Source organism: Salarias fasciatus, chromosome 6 (genome assembly GCF_902148845.1).
Source record: "Salarias fasciatus chromosome 6, fSalaFa1.1, whole genome shotgun sequence".
Classification (NCBI taxonomy): Eukaryota; Metazoa; Chordata; class Actinopteri; order Blenniiformes; family Blenniidae; genus Salarias; species Salarias fasciatus.
In genome coordinates, this window is record NC_043750.1 from 40,447,617 (window position 1) to 40,458,777 (window position 11,161).

At 43.1% G+C, this 11,161-nt stretch overlaps 1 protein-coding gene across 1 annotated transcript; it reads right to left on the reverse strand.

The window, feature by feature from the left end:
* Nucleotides 1-871: 871 nt before the first annotated feature.
* On the reverse strand, nt 872-3,167 carry LOC115391152 (perforin-1-like). The gene is made up of 2 exons (XM_030095270.1): nt 2,635-3,167; nt 872-2,166 (listed from the first exon to the last, which is right to left on the reverse strand). Exons 1-2 carry the CDS (start codon nt 3,165-3,167, stop codon nt 1,017-1,019), a joined length of 1,683 nt encoding a protein of 560 aa, XP_029951130.1. The 3' UTR covers nt 872-1,016.
* Nucleotides 3,168-11,161: the final 7,994 nt, after the last annotated feature.

The following is an 11,161-nucleotide window of genomic DNA, read 5'->3' on the forward strand; positions in this document are numbered from 1 at the left end:
GGAAAAAACAATAGTCTGCACACTCCTGAAAACTTGCTTGGATTGTGTTGTAAGTCTAGTCTTTGCACTCCAGTTGACTCCGTAGACCAGTGATTCTCAACGGGTGGGTTTCGGCCCGTAATTGGAGTCGCTGGCTCGTCTTCAGGATGATGAGGCTCATTGTAACCTTGTTTTCTGACTCTCCTGAATGGTTGGACTGACTGGACATGAGAGTGTGATGGTGTTTTAGATGACAATCTTAATTATGTCAAACCTTATATTTAATCCATAAGATCCAGGAACCAGGGGTTATAGCTATGATTACAAGACACAGTGATTATTGATTATTGGAAACGTGCAGGATTGAATAAGTTTAAATTCTTCCTGTCCCTTTTCAAACATGTTAAATTAGATAAATTGGTTAAATGTGTGTGTAAGCATGTATTCCTAGATAGGTGAGTGTCTACATATGTATCTATATGGCATTTTTTTCAGTTTTAAACTGTATTTGACGTAGACATTGTATGAAGTTGGTCAACATGGCACTTTATTTTGGAACTTTATTCTGAAATTATTAACTGCTTTTAAATGCAAAATAACAGAATTTTCAAAATGCAATTCAAAATGTTTTGATTGTGATTAACTACAGAAATTATGTGAAAATGTATCTTTTGACAGTCGCATATTTTCACCTGAAATATTACGCGAACAGGGAGTCAGGCTGACCCAAACAGGTCAGCTGATGTGCCACAACTCAGTCATTTTACTTATAGTAGCTTATAAAATAACTTCACTGGGTTTTCAATGAATATAATCAAGGTCTTACTCTCAGGAAGTTGCAAGAATTCATGTTATATTATTGATATAAGAAATCAAACAGACCGCCTGTTGTCTTTGCTGATGCTTTATTGCAAGCCTGGATAATAAACAAAAAGGAAAGATAAGCAGCAGATGTTAAATGAATGCTCTCGGAAAGAAATGCATCATCTGTAAAGATGTGAATGCTCCAAACAAAACAGAATGAGGTTCTCACTCCCTCATCGCTCCAGTCCCTCTCCCACCAGGACTCCGTTTCTGGAGTAGAACTGGCTGGCCAGAGAGGAGCTCATGGGGGAGGGTATGTACTCTTGACACCGGTCACCTCCCAGACTGGGAGAACACTTCACCGCGTAAGAAAAGAAGAAGGTGCCGTATTCGAACATGCAGCTGTCGCTCACGGCTCCGCTACGCAGTGCGAACGAACAGCGTCCGAGCAGATCGCTGTTCCAGGAAGAGTCGGAATCGTAAACCTCGAATGTGAGCTGGTCCTTCATGGTGATCTGGATGGTTCCGAAGTCAAACGTCTCCGGCCAGCGGGGATTGTCGTCATCGGTAATGATGCTGGTGCGTGCTATCCTGCTGCCGTAATCGACCTGGACTAAACCGTCCGTCTGGGTAAACCTGTCTCCATACAGGTCCGTCGCATACAGGTTGAACACCTCCAAGGTAGCGAAGCCTGTCCCGGCCGGGCAGCAGTTGGGCTTCATGTTCTGGTTGTTGTGGCAGACGCAGGCACACGGGTCTCTTTTGCTGGACTTTCTCCCGATCGCACAGGGTTCGGAGCATTTTGTCGACACCGCGTTCTTCATGATGTGCTTCTCTACCTCCCTCTTCAGCCTGTCCCGGGCAGGATGCTGGCTGGGCAGGATGGTGTGCAGGGGGTTCAGGGTGTACTGGATGATGTCGGGAGTGGTCCGGAGAGAGGCCACCCAATTGTTGATGGCAGCGTTGCTGGATTGTCCTTGGAAGAGGATGTCAGATTCTCCAATGTTTCCTCCGATTACCTCTGAGATACGCTCATTAAAAAGCGTGCTGAAACTGGAGCCGTGGCCTAGCTTGGCCTTCTTGGCCCTGCAGTGCTCAGTCATCGAATTAATGCTAACAGAAGCAGGGAAGTGAACCGAGGCCTCAACGAACAAACAGTCCTTGATTTCCGTTGCCGACACGCCACTGAGGCTGGCCTGGCAGGTCCGCACACCTGTGGTGGCCTTCATTTCTCCTCCCAGATAAACCTGCGTGATGAAATGTGTCCCATACGTGTCAATCAGAGACTGATACAGCAGCTGTTTGTCCGGGAAGCTGGAGGAAAGCGCGTTGATGGCCGCCTGAAACTCTGGACTCAAAGGAGGATTTGCTTTCAGCCGGTATCTGTAAAGTAGAAGACACGTCATCAGTTCAGCGTTCGGTCAGATCCCCACTTTTCCTGCAGTGTTTAGCATTAGCATCTCACAGATGAACACCTCACTGGATTCTGTTTAGTTTCTGCATGTTCTCGCTGAGCATGTTATTTCAAAAATGTTTTTCAAGTAATGAAACAGAAATGCAAAAAAATGAAAACCAGTACAACCAAAAAAAAAGTGTTTAATAATGTTCTGTATCACTGGTGTATTTATGAATGCATGTAGTAGATGAGGTGGATGGAGGGATGGATGTATGGACGATGGATGGGTGGATGGATGGAAGGATTAAGGACAATGAATGGATGGATGGATGATGCATGATGGATGGATGGATGGATGGATGGATGGATGGATGGATGGATGGCTGGATGGAATGGTGGAAGACTTCCATACAGCTATTGTTGCTCACAACAACAGAACAAACGCGGTCACCCACCTGTAGAGGTTACAGTGAACGGAGTGACGGAAGAACTCGTAGCGGTCTTCTTTTGACTTCTGGCTGGCGAAGGTGGACTCCCTGGAATGGGAGCCGCCCAGGCATATTCCAGCACCGATCAACTTGTTCTGGATGTCCAGGCCTATTTTCCAGTTGTTGGAGACAGACGAGGTGGAGTCGTTCATCACAGACTCGGCAGAATAGTAGCTCAGACTGGAAACCTTCAGACTGCACTTGGGGAGGGTCCTCCAGTCCAACACGGCGGCCGGGACCTTCTGCTTCTCGTTTTTCATGTAGCTGTTCTGATACAACCTGCAGGTCCCGTTTCCCAAGTTCCAGGTTTCGGTGTCGATGACGTAGGCGCCTTTCCTCTCCATGGTGACGATGTCGAAGCCTTCTCCGCCCAGGTTGTACCCGGGAACGAACGGAGTCTGTGCGCACTCCTGGGGACTTCCCACGAAGGGAACACCGGAAGTCTGACATGGGGGGGGCCACGCCCAGCACACGAGCAGGACGTACCACAACGCCACCATCTGCACGACAACATCAGGACATCAGGAACCATCTACTGGTCACAACTGAGTGAATGGATTCAGTGGCTCTCGTGATTAGCAAAGGTAAACTGATGATACACTCATTTCTTAAGAATACCTTTGCATGACATGGCTGGATTTTTCCATTGTTTTCTTAGCAATTAATTGTCTCTCTGAGAAAATTAGGCAAAAACCCTCGATAGAGGAGGAGCATGGCTGTATGATATTTTAAAGATACAGGGTTAAAGCTCGTGTCCGGAGTTTTGAAAGAGAGAGGTTTTTTTAATCCAACGTCTCAGGTTCCGCCCTCCCTCTGCTTTCATGAGCTCCTACAGCATCCGACACGTTTAGCTGTTTATGGTGGATGTTCAGCAGACCGTGGATATATCCGAGGTGAGCACGGCGGCTGCTGCGTTGCTAACTCTCCTCTGCCTCGGCAAGCGGCCGTGCTCTCGGGCTGCGTGCACACTTTGATTGACAGCGCGACAAGGCGGAAGTTATCTATTGGCTGACGCTGACCGGCGCTTTTTTTGGATAACATGGGGGTCTATGAGACGAAGGCGGGGCTCATAAATACATTTTTATATTGCTTTATGCTAATATTAAATTGTAGTATCGAACCAGACTGACACATTGAAGCTCTGTTGAAAAATGATACATACGTTGGAAATGAACGGAAACTCCGGACACGAGCTTTAAGTAAAGCTAGGGTTGGCGATTTGAATGAGATACATTTTTTTAAATACTGGTTAAAATGATCTTTATGACCCGATGGGAAGCAATTCATAGCGTGTTTTTGAAGTAGTTCGGAAAATATCCGCTATCTGTAGCAGGAGTAAAACGGGGAAAACAGCAACCAATAGTCTTGAGGGGACACCTTTTTTTAAACCAATCAAATCCCTTCGCCGTTCGACCAGCCCCCTGCACGTACACGTACGCCTGCACTGACCCTGGTTCAGTGCGCACGTAGAAGGACGGAGCGTCGTTGCAGAATGGCGGAGAAGAATGTTTTGGGGCTTTACTTACCGTTGAGAGCGCCATAACTTGGCGTAGTGCAAATAAAGAAAAACGAAGAAACGAAGCGATGAGGACAGGTTACGCCAGGGACGCACTGGACGCGGAAGTGCCGCGCGTCTCCGCGTCTCCGCGTCTCCGCGTCTCCGCTCCCAACGGGAGCTCCTCCAATGGGGTGGGAGCTGGGTGGAGCTAGCTAGGCGGAGCCTTGGGGAGATGCTACATGCTAGCGCTAGTTTTCCAAGATCGCCAACCCTAGCTTTAAGTAAGTTCTTAAACTGATTGAAGAAATGGGGTAAAGTCATTTTTGGTTAAAAAAAGAAAAAAAAAAAACCAAATGTTTCGGGGTTAAAATGGCTCTTTCAAAATAAGGCCTCAGAATCAGCTGAAAAAGTGTTTTTAACCTGATGAGGCACCAATTTTATTGCTGAACAGTCATTGATTATAGGTACATAATTCCACTGCATAATCTCAGAATCATATACAAATTCAAGATGGCATCCAAAATGGTGAAAAATGTGCTTTCTTGCCATCATTTGACTGCAGATACACACTGATTGATCATATAATAGCTCTACATGACCAATTTTATCCGTTTTATCTTTTGTGGTCTGAAAAGTATAAATTACATCAAATTTGCATCATTTGTTACAAGATCGAACAGTGACACAAGTGAAAATCACCCCCAGATATAAAGTTGGAGAAGTCTTGGTGTGTTCAGCCGAGCAGAAAGTGAAGCGTGGCACCGCCATATTATGATTGACATTGACTGACATTGTCCAATTTGAGGGTATTGCATTCAGATCTTATTGGGTTTTGAACTCCATAATGTGCTCAATTCTACACTTTGAAAGTTTCATTACCTGAAATTAACAAACATTGCATCAAGGCCATGGAGACCTTTCACTTTTCCATTTATGTACTGTATATGAGATCATGTCACTGATGATCTAAATGAAGAGTTCAAAAGTAGATTTAAACAAGCAGGAATTACTTTAAAATAAAGTTCTTGAACCCTCGCTGGTTTTTTTCCCGTGGGCCTTATGTTGGACACCATTGGGTTCATCTGGTAAACACATTTAATTTATTTGGTACCTTTCTCTAACAATTTTTTTTTACACATCTTGCATTATTGCTGCTAATTCGTTTAGTTAAGAAATTAGTAAAATACCAAAATTAGGAACTAATAAAGAGGTTTAGAAAACAATTAATCAAACTTGATAGTTTTCATGCAGTTTGCTTACAAAAAAAAAAGTATTTCACATTAAAGGTGCAATAAGGAGTTTGCACATTTCATGCAAAACAACAGCCCCTGCAGGCCGTAACTGCAGCCAAGAGAAACCCTCTCAAATCCTCCCAGTGCCGGACCGGCGCCTCAACTTTCAAGTGAAAATTTAGCACTGTTAGCAGTACCTGCAATGAATATGTCAGGGCACATTCTACACATCATTGAATATTTGTAATATATTTATGGTGGAAAGTAAGTATTTTTAAAGTTGAAAACTCCTTAATGCACCTTTAACATTGAAAAACATTGAAGGATAAAAAAAACAAAAGTGGGATAAAATATATTTAAAAGGTTAATTTAGTTATTTTGTTAAATTTTGGAGAGAAAGAACCTGGATTAAAAAAAAATCCAAGATGAAATATTAAAATAACAAAACAAAATATAATTTCATAAAGAGAACAGCAAAAACAAAAACAAAAATCAAATCAAATCAAATCAAATCAAATTTAGAGCATGGATCAATTAGCCAAAAAAATAATATTAAAAAGCAGATAAAAATTAAATTTGGACAGAAATTATACAAATCAAAATGGCTGCATTCAATTTCAGGTTGTTCATTTCATTATTCCATCACAGCAGAGCTGCGCTGGAGGTCATTTACAGGACAATCAGATTTAATGGAGAGAAAAAAGATTTTGAGCTCAAGTTCTTACCTTGTCTCTTCCCAGCAGGATGAGCTCACTGACGCTCAACATGTCAGACATCATTAACGTGGAGGCGGAGTCTTCATTTTCACAGCTCTTGCATTCAATCATGTCCGCCCTCCTGCGTCTGGCCGCTAAAGTCACGCCTGATAAAGTGTCTTTTCTGCTTCCTTCACACCTTTTTGAAAAGACCACAGAGAAGAAGGGGAACTTATCAGAGCATCAATGCAGCAGATAGATCAGTCTTTGAAATGCACGGCTAAGAATAGTCATTTATGGGTCGTTGTTAGAAAACCTGCTCTTCTCGGCTTCATTGAATGTTGGATATTTAGATTTCAGTGATTCACACAATTGGGCTTCAAAGGTAAATTGGAATGAAATCAAACACAATATTCCTTACAGATTATTTAACTGAGTTTTGTATCAGTAAAAATTGCGTATTGTGTTGAAACCTATAAATAAAGACAAGCTAATACACAGATTCTGTCTATAAAGTTGGTTTCTCATTGGAAAACGTACCACATGACCTTGCAGCAGAGCTGGATAGTAAAATTAGTTTTATTTCAGCGGCCAGATTGAGCCCAACCTCATCCTGAGTGGGCCGGACCGGTAAAGCAGAGCCATTTATAACCTTTAAATTCAAACTTTCAAGTTTTTCTTTGTTGTGGAGATGAAAATAGCTTCTTTTTCACAAAAACCAAAGAATTACTGAAGAAAATCACTACATTCTCAACATAAAGTGGCTCGGCGGGTCTGATTAGAGCCTCTTGCGGACCAGTTTTAATCCACAGGCCTTGGGCCGTATTTTCACGGCGCAACGCAGAGATCGCAAACCGGCGGTGGCGCAGTCATATTTTCGTGAATGGGTTTCTGGCCGGTCCGCTGCGCTTGCGCCGAGATGGGCGTGGCCGCGCACCAGGGGGAGGTGTCGACAGAATCAGCTGGGCGCAGTGATAATTTTGTGCAGAAGGTGTGCGCAGGCAGGGGAGCGGAAGATCTGATGATAATTCGTCTGAGAAAACCTCACAGACAGGTTTCCAGCTTGTCAGTGCCATTAAGATCACTGATGAAATAAATACATTCTTTCTAAACGCTTCTCCCTCCTCTGTTTAGACTGCTGGGTTTGAGCCTGAAGAGCTCCTGTGATTGTGTAGAAGCTATTTGTCGTTGGAAAATAATAGTGAGTGAGTGAGTGAGTGAGTGAGTGAGTGAATGAATACAAATAACTTGAGTTTGAGCACTGATGTCGCATCAAGCGCAGCCGTTTGTCCCGACCCTAATATCATTTCTTGGAGTCGCCAAATAATTACGGAAAAACATAGATACACAGAAATAATTTTGAATGATTGTTTCTGACGGGAGGATTTTTTTGGCTTTGTTTTGTGTGTGTGTGTGTGTTTTTTTTTTTTTTTTAATTTGTTTATTTTGCGTGTTTCTGATCCGGTCTTTGTCCAGAGACATGGGCGCGCAGCAGCGGCTCAGTGACAGGCTACCAGTTGACCCAGGACCAGACGTGGTGACTGGGCTGAGCAGCGGGTCGCACCGCAGACTGGGGGTCCGCTGAGCGCCGCTGTCAGCGGGCTGCTGGCTGAGCTCTGCGCCGCAGCGTCTGGAGCCTCGCCGGTGGAGCGGAGGGTTACAGAGAACATGCGGCTGAGCGCATCGTGAAGATGTTTGACCTGTTTCAGCAGATATCCATCAGGACAAAACACTGTGCTCAGGGCTGAAGACTGCTCAACATCAGATCCTGTAAAGTGGGACAGAGATCTTTTCATCATGTCACAGAAACTGAATAATGCGCTTCACCTGGGAGGATAGAATCTGGATCGCTTTATGCTTCTAATACGATTGTTTTCAATGGGATTGGACAAAAAACACCCATGTGCCATATCACCCACAATATGAATCATCAAACCCGCAACTGTTGCGCAGTGCTTTTTCTGTCTAAATGCAGGTGATTAGCACCAGAACAGCCAAGATGGTCTGACAGACCTTTTGGGTTTTTATAATTCAAATAAATCTGTTAAAATAATTCCCCTGCCCTCTAATTCTTTGACTTTTCCTAAATATGTGTCTTGTATGTTTTTCTGAAGCAAATAAGGTCCTAAAAATGACACACATAATATTACAAAGCATTTATACCTCCAAAAAAGATGAAAAAAAAAAGACGCACTTTGCAGGGCTTTTTTTCTGCTATAGAGGGTTTTCTCGACGCGTCATGAGGCGCGTCATCGAGCCGGAAGTCGCCATCTTGGAGGTACTTCGTATCACAACAAAGCACGAGTCCTAAGGAAGATCCAGAGCGTTATCAAGAAAAATGGTAAATTATTGCCGTGTCATTGGTTGTGCCAATAGGTCAGACAGAGAAAAACATTTGGAATTATATAGACGTCGCCCAGCGACAGACTGGCGACCTGTCCAGGGTATACCCCGCCTTCGCCCACAGCAGCTGGGATCGGCTCCAGCCACCCGCCACCCCGAAAGGGATAAGCGGTAGAAAATGAATGAATGAATGAATGAATAGACTTCCAAAAGTTATAAAAAACCAGGGTGAGGAATGCCAAAAACTATCAGAGGAAAGGAGGCGCTTGTGGTTAGCAAAGCTTCACCAAGATCTACGAGGGAAAAATCTGGACAACATCCGAATTTGTCAGGTTTCTTGTCAGGTAAGTGAAACAGAGTGCAACAGTTTAAGCTTATTAATGACTTCATATGTTACTTTGATCATTCATAAATGTTTAGCTTCTACAGAAACTTGAATTTTTTATGTCCCTTGCCTTAAGAGATGTATTACTCCTGAAAAAAAAAAACAGTTTGTGCTAGATTTTTAAAGTATTTTATGTAAAAACAAAACAAAAAAAAACATATTTCAGCTATCACACTATTTGTAGCCATCAGCTTGGTAATATTTGCGTTTTAATCAATTATTTAGAACCCCAACCCCTACGAAAGTGCTGGTCCCCAGTGAGGGTCCAGGAGGTGGCAGCCAACTCCTACGGATCTTTACCACCAATAAACTGTAGCTTCTCGAAATATCGGGCTTTCTCTTGTAACCCAAGGCCTTCCCGATATTCCTTTGCTTCTACAGTCCGTTTTGACGAGCTTTCGACATGGCTGAACGCACTCAAATTGTTCCATAACACACAATCGCGACTACTGTCAGTGTGATTGTTTACACTGAGTATCTCCAATATGGCGGCGCAGCGAGGGTACCGCCCAAGTCGTGACGTCGGTGAACACCCTCTATTGATGTGTTTTGGTTCATGCGCACATCTGAACAGGGAGTGGAAATGTCTGACAGCAGACAATCAGACAGACGGCCAAAAATATCAACCAAATCCCAAAAGACAATGAAAAGAGGCATAATGAAGAGATATTCAGTGGAAGAAGCTTTAGCAATGATACAGGAGGTCAGTGAGGGGGAATCGGATGGCGGAGACGTGTCGGACATCAGCAATCTTGACTGGAGTGAGGAGGAGGAACGTTCTGAATCAGAGTCAGAACAGCCGTGGGCCAAACAGCGAAACAAATGTAATCCTGCTGCCCCAAAAATGCCCGATCGACCTCCAGCTGCTGTACAGTCCAGCAGAACCTGCAGTGACGCATGAAGCGCTCACACGTCACCTCCAGGTATAGAGAATTACTGTAGGCTACTGTCAGTTTACAACTAAATAATAATAATATAAAATGGTGTAAAAAATAAATAAACTACTGTAATAAAATTCAACACAACAGTGAACACGGTAGTTGACAGCAGGAGCACTGCAGCGTCTCCAGATGTGCCAGTTACAGAATCCGGTAAAATATTATATCCTCCATCAAAGTACAGCAAACCATGTATTTTTTGTTTCCAAAAATTAATTTTAGAACGAACATATATTCTGAATAAATCCCTTTGTCCTGTGGAGCCTGCAGTCCCAGAATCAAATGAGCAGGGTGAGGACGGACCGTGGGGAGGTGTCCGTCCTGGTGCGCAGCCGGGGAGACTTATTTTACTAATTTTAATATGTTCTTGATTATTATTGACGGTTAATAATACAACCGTTTTGTGTGTGTTGGTGTGTGTGTGTTTATCAGGGAAAGGACTGCACAGAGTGTGAGTGAGTGGTGACGCTGCGCAAATGCGCACTGTAGAAAGTTTTAAATACATTTTAAAACCTGATTTGAGGCATTAATAAAGCAGACATGGGGCATTAAAAGGTTTGCTGATTCTCTTGAATTAATATTTTGATTATTTATCTTAATTTCTAATACATTAGATTACAGAAAAAAAACCTGTTGGTGCTCCTGCGCAAAAACACTGCATAATGTGTGACGGTCTGGCTGAGCGTTGCGGCCTTTGGAGGGGGTGTGAGAATGCTGGCTGTTCTAGTGTTTACAGACACAGCGTTACACAGAGCGTTACGCCTCTAACCATTTTCGCCCATGACCTAAGCCGAAATCAAGGGAAAATAAAATAATAAAGAATGGTAAAACGAAAGAAACGACGAAAAGGAGGCCAACTGAAAAAAAAATAAAGTAACCCAAAAATGCGCATTCTGTAGCACTACGTTTTGACTGCTGTTGGTCTTCTCCAGACAAAAAAATAAATAAATAAATAAATAGAATAAAATAAAGGAACTACAGTAAGTGTGTTGAGAGTCAGTTGTCTGTGACTCATAGCTTCAAACTTCAATTTTCAAATCACAAAGGTTGACACTCTTCTGGCAGAGCTGGCGGACTGTTCATGCTGGTGAAGGGATGTCGAGCATTACAGAGAAGGCGTTCTGTTCTGCTGGGGTTCGGGGTTCATATTCATATTTAATCAATAAGTAATCTGTATACACATGTGCATACAATAAAGTCGGTAAGTCTTTAGAGGTACAAGACAGATTCATTTAATATTTATGTGCATCTGAACCTGACTTGTGACACAAAGAAGCAGAAATAAGTTTAATTCCTCTCAGATGGTCTGGGATGTAGCAGAGCAGCCAGGAAATAAAATGTATTTCATCATGTTAATTTAGCAGTGAGCTTTGCTGCAGTGCATTCAAAAATGAGGAGAGGTG